Here is a 19,294-nt window from a genome sequence, read left to right as displayed (position 1 = left end):
TGCCTGAAGTTTTCTCTGTGCTGTATCCCAGGTTCTGTGGTGCCCAGGGCTCAGCTCTGAGCTCACAGTCAGTGTCACTCAGCTCTGCACACAGCAGGGACACAAAACAAATCCTTCTCCTGCTGCACACCAAGGACAACTTTCAGCCCCAAAGCACAACCAGGGGTGGGCTGGAGGGAGGGACAAGAAGGATGGGACCTCACAGCCTGGAGCTGGAATGGGACAATTCAACCCCAATGTGCAAATGGACCAAAACTTATAAATGTGTGAGATGTTGTGACCAGTCATGCATTTTGTATCCATTTGTGCCCATTTTGTGTCCACTTTGTGTCTATTTCATGTCCATTTTGTGCCCATTCTGTGTCCACCTTGGGTGTAGCCCTGGCCAGGCTCTTGTCCTGCCCAAGGTGGACCTTAAAGGCCTTTTAATAAATCTCTCCTTTATTCTCCAGCCCTGCCCAGTCTCTGTTCCAGCTCAGCTGATCAGAATCATGGAACACTTTGGGTTGGAAGAGACCTTAAAGGCCACCCAGATCCATCCCCTGCCCAGGGCAGGGACAATTCCCATGTTTCAGAACCTTCTAAACATCCCTGGTAATTTGTTGGCTACAAAAAAATCTGAAGGAAATAAAATATTCTGATCACTTCAGCTAATTACAATAGAGAGAATTCACTAAAAAAAACCCAAGGATGTGAAGTATAATTAAACAGTAATTAACACTCCAGCAGGAAAGCTCTGATGAAGCAGAGTGGCTTTAAGTGGACTTGTTTTCCTCTCAGAGGGGTTTGAGAGTGGAAAATCCAGAGCTCAGGCTGCCTTTAAAGGGACTTGAGGCCATTGGAAAATGCAAAGTTCAGGCTGTCTTTGGGGATCTGAGGCCACTGGAAAATCCCGTTCTCCAAAGGTCTTTGGGGATCTGAGGCCATTGGAAAATCCAAAGTTCTCCAAATGTCTTTGGGGATCTGAGGACACTGGAAAATCCAAGGTTCAGGCTTCCTTTGGAGATCTGAGGCCATTGGAAAATGCAAAGTTCTCCAAATGCCTTTGGTGGCTTGAAGCCACTGGAAAATCCAAGGTTCAGACTCCCTTTGGAGATCTGAGGCCATTGGAAAATCCAAAGTTCTCCAAATGTCTTTGGGGATCTGAGGCCACTGGAAAATCCAAAGTTCAGGCTCCCTTTGTGGATCTGTGGCCATGTCCCCCCACATCCCCTTTTCACAGCCCAAGGTGCCCTCCCCTTGTCCTGGGGTTTCCAGCACCATCCTCTTTTCTCAGTGTCTGTGACACTCTCCTGGACATCAGCTTTGTCCCCAGCAAAGAGCCCACTCGCAGCTCAAAGCTAATTAAACTCAGACTAATTCATCACATAATCATTCCAGCTGATGATTTTGTGCTCAGCAATTATTACACGGCACGTTTGGCAAACGTCACCTAAAATAACCTGGTATTTCTGATTGAATTCCAGTTACACTCACACACAAATCCCCCTCTCTCTCCAGGATTAAGAAAGGAAAACCCTGAGAAAAATGGGATCCTTTCAGAAATCCTGAGAGCAGCCCAGCAGGGAGAAGACTTTGCTGGAAATGCTGCCTTAGAACGTGGATATTTTGATGTTTGGGTGGCAGAGGGAGCCAGGAAGAACCTTAAATTTTCTTCTTCCTCTTAGAATTTGATGGAAATTTTGGAACTTCCAGAATATCCAGATTACATTTTGACCCAGGAAAACTCACCCCAGAGTTCAGAATAAAGAGTGCCTGTGTCTTGGAGCTCCCCCAAGCCCCCTCTATTTTTAAAATGTTACAATAAATATTCTTCTGTTGACATAATTTCTGTAGGAAGCTGCAGAACTCCACTGGCAAACTCCATCTGTCTCGAGCTCTTTGTGATTCCATCTGGCAGCTCCTTGAGGAGGAAAGGGCAAGGAATGGTGACTAAATAATCAGATTTAAATGGCATTAATGGTCTCCCTGTGCTCCAGCCATGCCAAGCAGCTGCTGCTGAGCTGGACAGTTCAAAAACACTTCAGGGTAAAAGCAAAGTAACCTCTTCTCTCCCCATTTTCAAACATCAGCAAAACCAAACAGTGAATTTCCCCAAATTCTTAATTTTAGGAGCGGATCTTACATAGAAACACCTGAGAATCCTGTTCTAGAACATCCTTAATCCTTTCAAATATTGACTTATTGCCCCCCGAGTTCCAATCTGCCAGCAAAGTCTTCGCCCAGGGCTCGTTTATGGTCCTTCTGCATTTCTGCAGCATAAATAACAAGCTGTATTAATAAAGCAGCTCTGGCGTGGGGATAATTCACTGCTAAGCTGCTGAAGCTCTAATTATCCCCCTTTAAAGCCTGCTGATGACTGGGATAAATTTTACAGGCTTTAGTGCCTGACAACAGCCACCTTGGGCTGTATTTCCTGCAGGAATGACATTCCCTTTATGGGACACACGTGGCAGCGTGGGGGGAGGCAGGAAATCTGCACCCACTGCTCCTTTCACACCTCCCTGTCCCCACTGAGCCCAAACCCTCAGCTTTCCCTGCTCCTGCAGCTCAGCACAGCTGGAAGCGTCTCCAGAACATCCTTTCCCAAGGATCTGGACCAGCATTAATGGCTTTATGCTGCCAGAGGGCAGGGCTGGATGGGATTTTGGGCAGGAATTGTTCCCTGGCAGGGTGGGGATGGAATTCCCATTCCCAGCTGTGGCAGCCCCTGGATCCCTGGCAGTGCCCAAGGCCAGGCTGGACATTGGGGTTGGAGCTCCTGGGACAGTGTGAGGTGTCCCTGCCATGGCAGGGGTGGCACTGGGGGGGATTTGAGGGCCCTTCCCACCCAACCCATCCATGATTCCGTGATTTTGGATGGCCAGTAAGTGAAATTGGCTCCCCAGGGCTGGAAGCCCTGGAGTTGGTGGTGATGGACACTCAGGAGGTCACCAGGACAATCCTGAGGTGTGAGGTGCTGGCCAGGACACGTCCCCTGCCCTTTGGGGTTCCTGGGTTTATCCCCACGTCCTGCTGAGCCACCAGCCCTGCTGGAAGAGCCTCTGGATATCCCTGGGTCTGTCTCTGGGAATTTGCCTGGAAAAGGCTCCCAGTTCCCATTGGGGCAGTGGGGAAAGGCCACCAGCAGTGTCCCCAACCCCGGGGCTCAGGGACAGACACCCCAGTGCTGATCCTCTCTGGACCCGATATTTTCTGAGCCTGAGAACTGTTGAGCTCTTCCCAAGAGAAACTTTCCAACAGTTTTCCTTTTCCCAAGACAGCCCTGTGTAAACAGTATTCCTTTCCCAGGACAACAGGAGCTGTTTGCTATTTCTGTCCCTGAGCCAAGGGCAGAGGTGTCACCCTATGGACCAATAATGTGACTTTTAGCCCAGGGTGTTATAAAAGGGCTGAATGAATTGTAAATAAACCTGCTGATTTCTGCTGCCTCCTGACCGGAGTCAAACGCCTTTATTTCGTGTCCTGTGGTGACAATCCCGAGCCAGGGGGGCTCCAGGAGTTGCTGTGCCCCGGGAAGGGCTGTCCTTACCCCCCTCTCCAGCAGCATGTCCCTGAAGTGGGTGATCCTCTCCTCCAGGGGTGGTGAGATGCGGCTGGCAGAGCCTTCCTCCCCTCCCTGCTCCTCCTCAGCGCCGCCCACGGCCTGGCACTCCTCTGTCCTGTGCAGGGCAAGGCACAAAGGGCACAGCAATGCTGGGGGGATTCATTCCTTTCAATCCTTTAAATCCTCCCCGGGACGTGCCAGGACAATATGACATCAACAGGGACAATTCCATATTCACAATGATTCCTTCTGCAGGGTGACAAAAGGCTTTTAAGGCACAGAAAGAACCATGTTCACCTGCTCTGCCAAGATCCCTGCGTCTCTCCTGCATTTTGTGGACTCATCTGCAGACTCTGGTGAAAATGAATGCCCAAATGATGCAGGCAGCAGAACTCCACATCCCTGTGGAGCTCCGCAGGAAAAGCCAATCCTTGCAGAGAGCCCCTGGGCAGGCCCCAGGGCTCTGTGCTGTGGGGTCAGCACAAATCCTGCCAGACTCCTGGGAAACGTCCCACACAGTGAAAACCCAGCGGTGTCAATACCCAAAAAATTCAATTATGAGTGAATTGGATTCTCCCAGAATTGGGAGGGTTATGGCACTGACAGGTGGGGAACACCCCAGAGATCAGCTGGGGCTAAACCTGGGGCTGTGGCAGCTCCTGCTGGGGCAGGATGGTCACTCATTTGACCATCATTTGGGCATCTGACACCCAAATTCAAGGTGCAGCAAAGCGACAGCTTTGTACAGCCCTTGCTGAGGAGGGGGGACCTTAAAGGGGCCTTTTATTCGTGTCAAAAACTACAATAAACTTTTCGAATAGATAAAAGCTAAAAAAATTAAAAATAAATTAAAAAATAAAGTCAATATTTTTACTCAAAAATAAAATGAAATTTCAATAAAGGACTCAATTCAGCCCATCTGTGATGAATTCCTGTGTGAGGCCAGTTTGTTATCAGCCTCACAGAGGTGTATTAACCCTGAGGGTTGCCAGCAGCCTCCCAGAAATGGCTTAAGAAAAATTAGTGAGAAGGCTGATTGGAGTAATTTTGGAAAAGCAAAAAGGCTTTAATTAAAGCAAAAAGAACAAACTGCACAGAACAAAAGAATAAAAGCTGTGCATGGTGCAGGGAGTCCTTTACACCTGCCAAGACACCCTGAGAATCTCTGTGCTCTCTCTCAAGTATTCCACAATCCAGGAGGGGTTTTTGGCTCGGTGCCCAATAAAAAATAGCTCCAGTCTTTGAGGAGCAGCTGAAGAATCCAACAGGTGCCTTAGTCCTGGCTCTGGGCTAATTATGGTGAGAGAACACAGAAGTTTCTGCTTCTTTTTCCTTCTAAGTCCAGGGCTGAAGCTTACACTCTCTGCTGATTTGGGACCACTGTTCAAGTGTGAGGGTGCACCACAACACACCTGAGATATTCCACCACAAACCCTGTGTCTGCCCACTCCACCTGGAACCATCTGGGGAATGTGCACACCTCAGAACCGCCTCCTCAGCCCTGTCTTGGGGAGAACGAGAGGCACACGTGGTGATGAAGGTGAGCAGCAGCAGCACCTGGGGCTGGTTCTGCACAGGGAAAAACCTGCTGTGGTTCAGGGAGGGGAAAACTTTATCCAGAGCCTTGGGAATAACCCTGGCAGCCTGGTTTGTAACCATCTCACAAAGGAAGAACTCCCCAGATGGAAATGTGTGGGGAAAAAAAAGGTACAGAGAATCCTGGCTCTGGTGAGGGCTGGACACCTGGAGAATGGGCTCCATCCTTTACCCCACCCAGAACAAAAACTGCATTTTAATTGCCCTTCTTTGAATTAAATTGCCCTTCTTTGTACCGACCATTAAATTGCCCTTCTCCCCACCATTAAATACAGAGAAGCAAACTTTAGAACTCACTTATTTCTCTTGGTTTTGATGCTCAGATCATCGTTTTCATCCCCTGGACAAGAGCTAACACACTTGTCTGCTGAAAAGAAAGGAGTCATTATCAGATTTGAACGAGATGAATGGGAATACAAATCCCTCAGATTGGCTTCTCGTCCTTCAGCTTTGCTGCTCAGGTATTTGCTGGTTTTCACCTCCCACAGAGGGTGTTAAAAATAACAAGTATTTTATGAAATCTTCCGAATTGCCTTCATCCAAATGGAAGCGACAGCAATAAAGTGACCGTTTCCAGTCAGCAAAATTCCCCATTTTTCATTCATGACATGATTGCTTTAAATCTTATTATTGTTTCACCTGATCCTCCCTCCTCCCTTCCCTTCCAAATGCAACTGAGGACATCCCTGAAAACCCTTTCTGTGCTGTCAGCCTGAAGGGTTCACTGGAGGTAACTCCCAGCAGAGCTCCTCTCCTTCCCCACCTCTCCTCCTGGGATCAGCCCAACTCAGGGGGGTTTCCAGGAATTCCAGCAGCACCTGGCAGGGGAAATCCAACCACTGCACCCTCCTGAGGCTGCAGAGCAGCTCCAAGGCCAGGTCACCCCGCTCTGGCCTGGACACGGCTCCTTGAGGGACTCAGAGTTTGGATTTTCACTCACAGACTGAGACAAGGGGAGCCAATCCCGAATTATGAAATATCTTCTCTTCCCCTCTGCCAGCTGCAGTTCTCACCAAAAGTCACATCCCTGCAGTGCCTGCACTGCCACACGGGCTGGGAATACTCCTGTGCTCCTGGGGATGGGCTTCAGCCCCTTGTCTGAGCCAAAGGGTCCAAAACACCCGTGGGAATTCAGTAATTACATCATCCCTGCTTTCAGTAGGGATTCTGCCAACTGGACATTGGGGTTGGGACAGTGGGAGGTGTCCCTGCCGGGGCAGGGGTGGCTCTGGGTGGGGTTCAGGGTCCCTCCCAACCCAACCATTCCATGATTTGATGACTCCATAATGTCCATTTTCTATTAATTGGCTGGAAAAGCTTCCTCAGCCTGAGCACCCAGAGAGAGCCTGGAGCAATGAAGGAGATCAAAGCAGAGAAATGGCTCTGGGCCCTGGGAGGGGCTGTCTGTCCCCTCCAACCTCACAGAATGACCTGATGGGAACCCCTTTGGGAAGAGCCACAGCAATCCCCTGCTGCAAACCCTCGGTGGACGAGGAGTAATTGAGAAATGAGCCATTTTTCACTTATGCCCAAATTTAAAAAGCACTTGATCCTGCAGCAGAGCCAACCCAGAGCATCCCGTGGATAACTTTGCTTGACATCTCTGTTTTATTTTATTCCTTTTAAGATGTTTGATTTGAAAATCCTAATTAAAACTCAGCAGCAGCCACTCAGCTAAATAAATGTGGGAAGCATTGTTGGGAACACTCAGCTCGTTTGTGTTATTTATTCACTGGAGATTACAAGCTAAGAGAAGAGGTGACAAATAATCCCCCTCACCTCAGAGCTAATCTACACTAATTATAAGCTGCTCCAACACTGAGCAGCCACAAGGCCCAATTATAGCAGGGAAGATTAAGACTGTTTAACAACAATGAAAGTCACGGCCATAAAAAAAAAAACCACCTAAAACAAAACAGGAGCATGAATCAAATCTCTGTGGCAGAGAGAATAAATGAAAAGGATGGAACACAGGGAAAAAAAATAGATTTTTCAAGTGGCACCTATCAGCCCTGACTTTAGAGTCTCCTGTTAATTAATTACAGAGCGGGAACAATGATGGAGACCATGAACAATGACCCTCAGCTTTGTCTCTGCCCACCCCTTGGCAGGAATTCACTGAGCTTTCAATACATCCCGCAATTAAAAGCTCTGTTTTCCTCTTAAAGCATGAATTTCAGCAGATAGGCTTTGGAGGAATCAGATCCACAGCTAAAGTTCTGCAAATCATACAGAAATATAAATACACGAGCAGCAGCTATGGAAATTCATGGAGAAAAATGTAATTACGGGCTGTGGTGATAAGGGGGACACAGACAGAGAATCCTCCCTGAAGCTGCCTTTTGCTGGCTGGAAAACTGATAAAGGCTCACTTTTATCTCCCTGCAGGCACGGGGGGTGTTGGTTATTTGGGGTTTGCAGTGCTTAATTAGGAGTCTGCAGGAGTTCATTGGGGTTTGCAGGGGTTATCTGGGGGGTTGCAGCGGTTATTTGTGGGTTTGCAGTGGTTATTTTCTAATAATTAGCTGGAAAAGCTAATTTGGGGTTTGCAGTGGTTATCTGGGGTTTGCAGTGGTTACTTGGGGATTTGCAGCAGTTTCTTGGAGGTTTGTAGGGGTTATCTGAGGGGCTGCAGGGGTTAATTAGCAGTTTGCAGGGGTTAATTAGGGGTTTGCAGGGGTGATTTGGGGTTTGCAGTGGTTATTTGGGAGTTTGCAGTGGTTATCTGGGGTTTGCAGTGGTTACTTGGGGATTTGCAGTGGTTTCTTGGAGGTTTGCAGGGGTGATTTGGGGTTTGCAGTGGTTAATCAGGGGTTTGCAGTGGTTATCTGGGGGTTTGCAGGGGCTAATTAGGGGGTTTCAGGGGTAATTTGAGGTTACAGGGGTTAATTAGGGGTTTGCAGGGGTGATTTGGGGGTTGCAGTAGTTATCTGGGGGTTGCAGTGGTTATCTGGGGGTTGCAGGGGTTAATTAGGGGTTTGCAGGGCTGATTTGGGGGTTGCAGGGGTTAATTAGGGGTTTGCAGGGCTGATTTGGGGGTTGCAGGGGTTAATCAGGGGTTTGCAGTGGTTATCTGGGGATTGCAGGGGTGATTTGAGCTTACAGGGGTTAATTAGGGGTTTGCAGTGTTAAGGGTTTGCAGGGGTGATTTGGGGGGTTGCAGGGGTGATTTGGGGTTTGCAGTGGTTATCTGGGGGTTGCAGGGGTTAATTAGGGGTTTGCAGTGGTTAATCAGGGGTTTGCAGTGGTTATCTGGGGGTTGCAGGGGTGATTTGAGCTTACAGGGGTTAATTAGGGGTTTGCAGGGGTTAATCAGGGGTTTGCAGGGGTTAATTAGGGGTTTGTGGGGTGATTTGAGCTTACAGGGGTTAATTAGGGGTTTGCAGTGTTAATCAGGGGTTTGCAGGGGTTATCTGGGGGTTGCAGGGGTGATTTGAGCTTACAGGGGTTAATCAGGGGTTTGCAGGGTTAATCAGGGGTTTGCAGGGGTGATTTGGGGGGTTGCAGGGGTGATTTGGGGTTTGCAGTGTTAATCAGGGGTTTGCAGGGGTTAATTAGGGGTTTGCAGGGGTGATTTGAGGTTACAGGGGTTAATTAGGGGTTTGCAGTGTTAATCAGGGGTTTGCAGGGGTTCACTGGCAGCTGTCCCCGTGGGTCAGGGGCAGTGCCCATCCCTGCTGGCTGTGGGGACAGGACAGATCCTGCAGCAGCCTGGCAGTGCCACCACCCTGAGCCAGGTATAAAACACAGCGCTGGAAACAACCACGACATCTTTTCCTTCCTTTCCCCCTCGCCTTTCCTCCCTCCCCACGAAGGAGAGCAGCAGCTGAAGGATGGTGGCACCAAACCCAGAACATCAGGGGCTCCAAGCAGCAGGCAGGGCCAGGAGCAGGTGGCATGGCTGATGTCCCCAGTGAGGGCCAGCACTCCCAGTGAAGGCAGGGGGAAGCGCCAGGAGCCCTGGCAGGGCACGGAGCAGCTCCCAGGAGCTGGGGAGCCTTTGTCCTGAAGCTCTCAGTGCCCTCTGGACATTCCCTGCTGGCATTTCCCAGTGCCCAGGGCACGGCCTGGCTGTGGACTGGATCACCCAGGATCCCAGGGTGACCCTGACTCTGGGAGCAGCTGAGCAATACAGCAATGCATTCCTAGTGTACACCCTGAATTTAGGCACTGAACCCACTGACAGGGGTTTATCCATCCCACTGAAAATTCCCTGCTGGCATTTCCCAGTGCCCAGGGCACAGCCTGGCCGGGTGACCCTGGCCCTGGGAGCAGCTGAGCAATACAGCACTGCATTCCTAGTGTACACCCTGAATTCAGGCACTGAACCCACTGATGGGTTTATCCATCCCAATGACAGCCCTTTGCCACTGGACATTCCCTGCTGGCATTTCCCAGTGCCCAGGGCACGGCCTGGCTGTGGACTGGATCTCCCAGGATCCCAGGGTGACCCTGGCCCTGGGAGCAGCTGATTGATGCAGCAATGCTTTCCTAGTGTACACCCTGAATTCAGGCACTGAACCCACTGACAGGGGTTTATCCATCCCACAGGAGATTCCCTGCTGGCATTTCCCAGTGCCCAGGGCACAGCCTGGCTGTGGACTGGATCTCCCAGGATCCCAGGGTGACCCTGGCCCTGGGAGCAGCTGATTGATGCAGCACTGCATTCCTAGCGTACACCCTGAACTCAGGCACTGAACCCACTGACAGGGGTTTATCCATCCCACACCATCTCCCGTGGGGAGCCACCAGCTCCTTCACTGCCACGGAGGAGGAGGAGGCTCAAGCCCCAGCTCAGCCTTCCAGGCAAAACCAGGATTTTGTGCCCGACACGGATTTTCCCCTCCATCAAAACTGTCCCCGGGACACCCTGTGCGGTTCGGGCCCTCAGACCTCCCCTGAGCCGGCCCAGCTCCGGCTTCCCGGGGCTGCTGGGGTTCAGGGGCACGGGGAAAAGGCCAGGCTTTCGTTACTTGCTGCAGCCTCCAGCTTGCGCTTGTGCGGGGGGTCCTCGAGCAGCCGCTTGATGTCCCCGCGGTGCCTCAGGTCCAGCGGCCGCTCCCACACTGACAGCTGCATGGTGGGGTTGAAGAAGAACACCCGATCATCTCCAGTCCAGACCACACACCTGCTCCAAGCGACAAAGCAGCCTCAGAGCCTGGCCACCAGGCACTGCAGCCCTGGGGGACACCGCGGGGACACCGCGGGGACACCCCGGGGACACCAGCCCTGCCAGCCCTCCCCGGGCACAGAGCCCTTCCTGGGAGGGCTGCGGCAGCCCCAGAAAGCAGCAGGTGAGATATTCCGTCAGGGAAGGGCCAAAGGAGCAGCCCTTGAGCTCGTGGTGCTCCCAGCAGGAGCAGCCTCGGGAAAAGCCACCGCAGGTTCCGTGGCTGGGAGCAGCCAGGGGCACGGGCTGTGTGAGCCTTGCCTTGGTGCCACAGGCTGGCACATGGCCTTGGGAGCCTCACCTGCTGTGCTGGGGGAAAGGTGCAACCACAGCGTCCCTGTGCCACCCCAATGGCATCCCAATGACATCCCTGTGCCATCCCCACGGCATCCCAATGACACCCCTGTGCCACCCCCATGGCATCCCAATGACATCCCTGTGCCATCCCCACGGCATCCCAATGACATCCCTGTGCCATCCCATGGTATCCCAATGACATCCCTGTACCATCCCCGTGCCTTTCCTGTGCCACCCCCACAGCGTCCCTGTGCCACCCCCATGGCATCCCAATGACATCCCTGTGGCATCCCTGTGCCACTTATGGCATCCCAATGCCATCCCTTTGCCATGCCCATGCCATTCCCTTGGCATCCCAAATGCCACCCCCATGGCATCCCAATGACATTCCAACAGTGTCATCATGACATCCTCATGTCATCCTAGTGGCATTCCAATGCCATCCCTGTGCCATCCAACATCATCCCAATGCCATCCCTGTGCCATCCAACGTCATCCCTGTGCCTACCCACTGCCATCCCTGTGCCACCCCCAACGTCATCCCTGTGCCATCCAATGTCATCCCAATGCCATCCCAGTGGCATCCCTGTGCCATCCCCAACGTCATCCCTGTGCCATCCAATCTCATCCCAATGCCATCCCAGTGCCATCCCTGTGCCATCCAACATCATCCCAGTGCCATCCCAGCGCCATCCCCAATGCCATCCCAGTGCCATCCCCATGGCATCCCAGCCATCCCCCAGCTCCTGCCCGGTGCCCCCAGCCCGGCACCCTGCCCCACATCTTTAGGATGGAATTCGGGCTCTGTTTGGGATTTGCCAAGCTCTGCAGCACCAGGCACAGCCCCTGGGCGTGGCCAGGGAAAATATGCAGGGCAGCAGCTCAGCTCCTTGTCCTGACATTAATTCGGAATCAGCCAAAATAATATGAAAATAACTATTGCACCACCCTTAGCAGACATTCCAAAAGCTGGAGGTGCACGTCCCTAAATTTATATGTAAATAAAAAAACAGAATTTCCATCTCAGGCCAGCGCCTCCTGAATCCCAATGAGAGCTGAACCCACTCTGACTGAGACACACACACACACTGCTGGGAGGAAAATGTTGCTCTCTGAAGCAAAAATACCTGGAAGGAACAAATCTTGTAATTACAAGCTCTGGTGCTTAATTGTTATTAAAAGTAGGGAGTAAAGCTGCATTTAAAAGAGTTTGGTCCAAGTACAGGACTGGAAATAGGGAAAGTGCTCCCTCACTGCAGGGTGTTGCCATAAAATAACCCAACACACCCCGTGTAGGACAGATCCCCCAAAATTGGCTGTACAAACCCATGGAATTTGGGCATCCTGGATTCAGTGACATGCAGATGATAAATATCTTTAATAACCTTCCTAACTCATTATCTGTGTAACTCTATATAATCTATAGCACACATACTATAAATACTTCATGTGTCTCTTCGTGAGAGGTTCTTTCCCTGAACTGGAATGGTTTGGAAGGGTTATGGGACTGTGGGAAGCTCTGTTCTCCCAGAAATCCTGGCCCCTCCTGGAGGACACCACAGGATGGACAGGAACAGTCCCAAACCAAGGCTCCAGAAATACCACAGCTCTTCCAGAAGGAAGGGGAAATCCAGGCATTGAGGTAAAGACTCGGCAGGCAGGGTTAGATGGGATCCCTGGAAGTGTCCAAGGCCAGGCTGGATGGGGCTGGGAGCAAAGATCCAATGGGGGTCAGCCCCTAGGCACAAACTGATTATTACAGGGGAAAAGGAGATAAAATTCCTTCTGTCAACCACCCAGGGCAGAAAGTGCGGAAAGGTTTCTCTATTTAAAAATGCCACAAGAGCTTGACCCAGCTCCTGTTGTCACCTGCCTGGGAATGTGCTCAGGGCATGAGGACCCTGAGCCCCAAGCTGTGTCACACACGCCAGAAGCAGCTCTGCAAGGCAGGCAGAGTCACTGGAAGAGACAGGGTCTGGCCCTGGAAAGCAGCAGCTTTTCTTACAAATGCTGCTTGTCCTCTCTGCTCCAGCCAGGCACCACAAAGCTGAGACACAAAGAGGCAGAGCCCACCCTGCAGACCCCAGGGCTCTGCTGCTGCCTGTGCCTCCCTCCCACAGCCCCCTCAGCCCATGAGTAACGAGGAGAAGCTCTGCCCACCCTGGTGCTGAGCCCCCTGGCAGTGCTTTGCCCATGTCCCAGCCCAGGAAGGCACTTGGGGCAGGGGTGGCTCTGGGGAAGGGCCCCTCAGCTCCTCACCACGGAGATCCTGGCACTGGGGTGGATGCCACGGGCTTGTTCCCGCTGGAAGCGCTGTCAGCCTCGCCCACGAGCTTGAAGGAGTGATCCTGGAGAGACAGGGATGAGTTAGCAAATAAAGCACTGCACAGGGCTGTTCCTGGTGTACAGATCCCACCTTAGCCTGGAGGGGGTCACCCCATGGCCAGAATTCCGGGAGAGGCTTTATGGACAGCCAGCTGCCTCTGGAACAGCCCAGAGAAATGGGAATTATAGAAATGCCTCCATATGTGGAGCAGCAGAAATGAAAAAGCAGCCAACACGTTCTGCCCACGCCAAGAGCTCCCGTGGGAGAGTGAGGGATAAATCCACGTGTGGCACCAGCCAGGGCAGGAATGAGCCTGGGAGCAGCGGGTGCTCCCCGAGCCCAGGGAGGCCCTGTGCCAGCACTGCTCCTTCAGCAGCTCCTCTGGGACTGCTCTGGGACATCCCCACTGCAACACTGACTGATTGTCCCCCAGCTGCTCCTCTGTCCCCAGCACACAGCAAAAAAATGTTTGGAGCTGCTGGAGAGAGTCCGGAGGAGGCACCAAATGATGCCAGGGCTGGAGCCCCTCTGGAGCCGGGCTGGGACACCTGGGGGTGCTCACCTGGGGAGGACAAGGCTCCAGGGAGAGCTCAGAGCCTCTGCCAGGACCTAAAGGGGCTCCAGGAGAGCTGGAGAGGGACTGGGGACAAGGGCTGGAGGGACAGGACACAGGGAATGGATTCAAACTGAAAGTGGGGAGATTTAGATGGGATTTTGGGCAGGAATTGTTCCCTGGCAGGGTGGGCAGGGCTGGCACAGGGTGCCCAGAGCAGCCCCTGGATCCCTGGCAGTGCCCAAGGCCAGGCTGGACACTGGGGATGGAGCACCTGGGACAGTGGGAGGTGTCCCTGCCATGGCAGGGGTGGCACTGGGGGGGATTTGAGCTCCTTCCCAACCCAAAGTGCTCTGGGATTCCATGGGGAACAAACCAACCAGAGTGTCCCCCCTGATCCTCTCACAGTGCCACAGCTCCTGCACAGCTCCAAGATAAATTAATCCATGGCTCTTTAAAATCCATGGAGTGTCCAGCACAGCTCCAGCCAGTCCTGGCCCTGCCCTGGATTTGGGCAGCCCAGAGGTCCCAAGAGGCTCTGGAAGAAGCTCCTGGACAGACCTTGTCACTGTCACTGCCCGTGGGGACACTCTTCCTCTCCGTGCGCAGAATCAGCGTCGGGGGGCAGGAGGCTCTGCTCGATTCCTTGCCACCATCTGTGAGGGGAAAGGAGCTCTTTAAACGTGGAACAAACTCACAACAACAAGCCAAAACTACTGAAGAAACACCAAACTGCTGCCTGTGGCTCTGAGCCTCCTCCTCCCACCTCCTCCTCCTTTATTCACTCATCCCTCTCGTGCCCAGGATGCATCTCCAGGATGCCAACACCACATTTTAGTGGAACACAAGCCCAGATGTCTTCATTGCACTGAGTGTGGTGCAGTAGCAGGGATTGGGGTGACACTGTGACTGCAGGGATTGGGGTGACACTGACTGCAGGGATTGGGGTGACACTGGGACTGCAGGGATTGGGGTGACACTGCAGGGATTGGGGTGACTGTGACTGCAGGGATTGGGGTGACACTGACTGCAGGGATTGGGGTGACACTGTGACTGCAGGGATTGGGGTGACTGTGACTGCAGGGATTGGGGTGACACTGTGACTGCAGGCATTGGGGTGACTGTGACTGCAGGGATTGGGGTGACACTGACTGCAGGGATTGGGGTGACACTGTGACTGCAGGCATTGGGGTGACACTGACTGCAGGGATTGGGGTGACACTGACTGCAGGGATTGGGGTGACACTGTGACTGCAGGCATTGGGGTGACACTGACTGCAGGGATTGGGGTGACACTGACTGCAGGGATTGGGGTGACACAGTGACTGCAGGGATTGGGGTGACTGTGACTGCAGGGATTGGGGTGACACTGTGACTGCAGGGATTGGGGTGACACAGTGACTGCAGGGATTGGGGTGACACTGACTGCAGGGATTGGGGTGACTGTGACTGCAGGGATTGGGGTGACACTGTGACTGCAGGGATTGGGGTGACACTGACTGCAGGGATTGGGGTGACACTGACTGCAGGCTTGTCCCCAGCCAGACTGTGACTGCAGGTTCCAACAATAGATCCAACCCCAGCCCCAGACTGAGCTCACAGCTGGGATTCTGTCCCCAGGATCCTTCTGCTTCATGATCCCCCCTCACCAGCTCACCCCCTCTTTTATCTGACTCATCCTTATTGTGTATAGCTGTGACTCATCAGGCTGTGTTGGGTAATTAACACAGCAGTTACTGATCAGGGTTGAGGTCACCTGCATTCCCTTCTCCTACAGAGTGTGGTGTCCTGCCTCCCCTGAGCCCCTGTGGGACACCCTTAGGGACACCTTTGGGACGTGGGCAGGGGTGGCAGAGCAGGGCTGGGTTCATGGCTGGTCTCCAGGATCTCAGAGGGTTTTCCCTACCCAAAGCATTTCCAGATTCTCTGATTCTCCCTGGGCAGCCCCAGCCACCGCCTTGTTCCCAGCCACCGCCTTGTTCCCAGCCTGTAGATCCTGCTGCGCTTGGGCAACCCCTGTGAGAATCCCCAGGGAATGCTGCATTGATTTCCACTGGAAGCAGGGAAATAACATTTCCCTCCCCTTCACAGACAGCTGTCTCCATCCTGAAATCCTAAACCCCGGAATGTCTGCTGCCTACAAAAAGCCTGTGTGGATGGCAGAGAAGCCTCAAGGGACAGCAGGGAAAGGCAAAAAGGAGCAGGAGTGAGACAGAGAGCCAACCACCCCAACAGGTGGAGTGTGCACAGGAAGACCTTAAGAAATATGGGATTGTCTTAATTTGGGTTGGGGTTTTTTTGTTTGCTTTGGGGGTTTTTCTGGGTTTTTTGGGTTTTTTTTGTGGGTTTTTTAGACAAAAACATCCTCTTCAAACACCCACTTGGGTTAGGAGCTGAGGTGAGCCGGGAGGACAAGATGTGAGTGACTCCTCTGTACAATCCCCAGTCCTGAGGGTGTCCCCAGCCCCCTTCCACATGTCCCTGGCTGCCCCTGGATCCCTGGCAGTGCCCCAGCACAGGGCTTGGAGCAGCCTGGCACAGTGGAAGGTGTCCCTGCCCATGGCAGGGGGGAATGGGATGAGCTTCCAGCCCAAACCCATCTGGATTCTGTGGTTCTGTGTGGCAGATTCCCCTCTAAACTCTACTCCAGTTATTTAAAAATTACTTTGGGTACAGAGCAGGCCTCCATTTGACTCTGCTTCCCTTGGAATATCTTAGAATAATAAAACATTAAATCCACGGCATTTTGCTCAGAAGATGGCTTTATGGGGAGCAAAAAAGAAGATTTACAAACCAGAGCCATTAATTTCCACATTAAAGGAGCCAGGAGCGGGGAGCTGCTGATACACATCAAAAGGGGCTCGAAATTCATCTTCCTCCCCTGGATATCTGGTAATTTGGGAATCAAAGCTTTCCCAGGCACTTTGGTCCTCTGGCACAGGGAGGTGACTGTGGGCAGTGCCCACCTCAGCGTCCTCCTGCCTGGGAAGGGAAGGACACCCCTCCGTCAGCAAGCCTGGCACAGAGGGGTGGCACAGGGCACCAGGGAGACCCTGAGAGGCCACATGAGATGGCCAGAGGTGATGTTGGTGCTTTTATAGTCCCCACTGGCTGCTGGTTTGAGATGTATTTCATCCAAATACGGGCACAGGCATGTGGGCTTGAGAGACAGGAAAACATTCCCTGGCTTTGGAAGCTTTAACACAAATCCTGGAATGGCTTGGGTTGGAAGGGACACTAAAGCTCCTCTCATCCCACCCGTGCCATGGCAGGGACACCTCCCACTGTCCCAGTGTCCAACCCCAGTGTCCAGCCTGGCCTTGGGCACTGCCAGGGATCCAGGGGCTGCTCTGGGCACCCTGTGCCAGCCCTGCCCACCCTGCCAGCCAGGAATACACAGGTATCAGCTGGCAGATGGAAACTGAAACAGGAGACCCCAAACCACACTGTGGCAGCTCTGGTTTGCACAAAGTCCAACCCAGAGAATTGCCTTGGTCATTAATCGATGAGGATGAGGTTGAGGCTCAGAGGAGGAAGGAGCTGGTGTGGGCTCAGAGCCACTGCTCCTGAACCTGCCCCAGCTGCTGAGGGAAACACTCTGGGCTGCAACAGCCCCATGGAAATCTCCCTCTCCTTTCTCCCTTCTCTGAAATCTCCCTCTCCTTTTCCCTCCTGGGAAATCTCCCTCTTCTTTTCCCTTCTCTGAAATCTCCCTCTCCTTTTCCCTCCTGGGAAATCTCCTCCTCCCAGAACCCTCCCAAGGCCCTAGGGAGACCTCTGGGTGCTGCACCCATGGGTGAGCTCCTGCAACAGGCAGCTCCTCAGGCATTCCCATGTGGAACACGCTGCCACAGCATTCTGGGCAATCAGCATATGTAGCAGAAATGGGAATAAAAAATAAATAAAAAGAAACCAAAACAAAACCCCACAAACCCAACAAACAATAAAATAAAACAGCAAAGGGAAGCCCTGAAAGCCCCTGTGCACTGCAGGAGCCATTCAGTTTTACACCTGCAGCTGAACACTAAGAGCAGTGTAAAGAGGAAAATAACTCGAGGTTGTTTCTCCCTCCCCAGGCTCAGGAGCCCCTGGTGAGGCCAGGGCAGGAACAGCCCCAGGGACCCCTCTGCTTCCCAAGGGACCCCTGCCAGCCCCTCTGCCAGCCCTGGATGATGCCTGAAGTTTTCTCTGTGCTGTATCCCAGGTTCTGTGGTGCCCAGGGCTCAGCTCTGAGCTCACAGTCAGTGTCACTCAGCTCTGCACACAGCAGGGACACAAAACAAATCCTTCTCCTGCTGCACACCAAGGACAACTTTCAGCCCCAAAGCACAACCAAGGGTGGGCTGGAGGAGGGACAAGGATGGGACCTCACAGCCTGGAGCTGGAATGGGACAATTCAACCCCAATGTGCAAATGGACCAAAACTTATAAAAGATTGAGACCTTGGGACCTGCCAGCCATTTTGTGACCATTTTGTGACCATTTTGTGCCCATTTTGTGCCCATTCTGTGACCATTTTGTGACCATTTCGTGATCATTTTGTAACCATTTTGCACCCATTTTGTGCCTATTTTGGGTCAATTTGTGCCCATTTTGGGTCTCCTTGGGTGTAGCCCTGGCCAGGCTCTTGTCCTGCCCAAGGTGGACCTTAAAGGCCTTTTAATAAATCTCTGCTTTATTCTCCAGCTCTGCCCAGTCTCTGTTCCAGCTCAGACTTCCCGAGGCACCCTGGAGACCTCCTCTGCCCATCCCCTGGTGTTCACCTTCACTGAGTTCCTCTGGGCTCGTTAATGAACCTTTCCCCCATCTGAAGCTGAGCTGCAGCCTCACAGTGAAGCCACCACGACCCTTTTCCAGCTCCTTTTTCAGCCCCAATCTCAGCAGCACGACCAGCACTGGTGAGTTCCTGCCGGGCTGCCGGAGGATGAGCAGGAGATGGGGATAAATGCTCCTGATTAAAGAGGCTTCTCCCAGGCAGGTACAGGGACATGAATAATTCACAGCATGGCAAGGAAAGGTGAGGCAGCAAAACTGCCTTGGGTATAGCACAGAGGATGTTGGGTGTGATCACAAACATCTCATTAAAAGCAGAATTAGAGCGGGAGGGGAAGAGGGAAGATGGATCCATGCCATGAGGAGCTGTGGAGACAAGGCATAATAAAAATTTGTTTTGTAGAAATATGCAGAGGCCAAACCTCCATTCACCTCGAAAGAGTTTAACATTTTGACTCTTAAATGCTCCCAAGAACTGGATTTATTAGGTACACACATCCCACACGGAGGGGTTTATCCTCCCCCAGAATCTCCACAGGTCAGTTCTGTCTCTCCCCACAACCTCATTGCTCTGGTGTCTGAGATCACCCTAAAACCTTCCCTGGCTGATCTGCAGCTCCTTCTCTGCTGGCTCTTCCTCAATCCAAGTGTGGGATCCCAGTTCTGATCCCATCAGCCAATTCCCTGCCCTGCTCCAGGCACTGGGATCAGTTCTGGTCCCATCAGCCACATCCCTGCTCCAGGCACTGGGATCCCAGTTCTGGTCCCATCAGCCACATCCCTGCTCCAGGCACTGGGATCTCAGTTCTGGTCCCACTCCAGACCCTGGGATCCCACCTTCTCCCTCAGCACTGCTCCAGGGCCACAGCTCCCACTCCAGCTCCTGCCTTCCCACGCTTTTTTCCCCTTTAACTGCTCTGTTTGCTGCTCTGACCACACCTGCGCTGTCTCACCCTTCTCACGAGACTGAAAATGGAATAAAAGTCTTTAAAACACCTCTCAGGAGCCCCGTCTGTGGGTCAGAAGAAAGGT

General features: G+C 52.6%; 1 protein-coding gene across 1 annotated transcript in view; it reads right to left on the bottom strand.

Moving 5' to 3' along the window:
* Nucleotides 1-19,294, bottom strand: part of TCERG1L (transcription elongation regulator 1 like) — a 54,009-nt gene that overhangs the window by 3,888 nt on the left and 30,827 nt on the right. Inside the window, exons 7-11 of the mRNA XM_066323359.1 lie at nt 14,051-14,145; nt 12,870-12,958; nt 10,117-10,271; nt 5,441-5,510; nt 3,533-3,662 (exon numbers count right to left, since the gene is read on the bottom strand). Coding sequence (XP_066179456.1) covers nt 3,533-3,662; nt 5,441-5,510; nt 10,117-10,271; nt 12,870-12,958; nt 14,051-14,145 — 539 coding nt within the window. The remainder of the gene's footprint in view (nt 1-3,532; nt 3,663-5,440; nt 5,511-10,116; nt 10,272-12,869; nt 12,959-14,050; nt 14,146-19,294) is intronic.

This window comes from Sylvia atricapilla, chromosome 8 (assembly GCF_009819655.1).
Source record: "Sylvia atricapilla isolate bSylAtr1 chromosome 8, bSylAtr1.pri, whole genome shotgun sequence".
Lineage (NCBI taxonomy): Eukaryota > Metazoa > Chordata > Aves > Passeriformes > Sylviidae > Sylvia > Sylvia atricapilla.
This window is presented reverse-complemented; position numbering and strand designations above follow the sequence as displayed.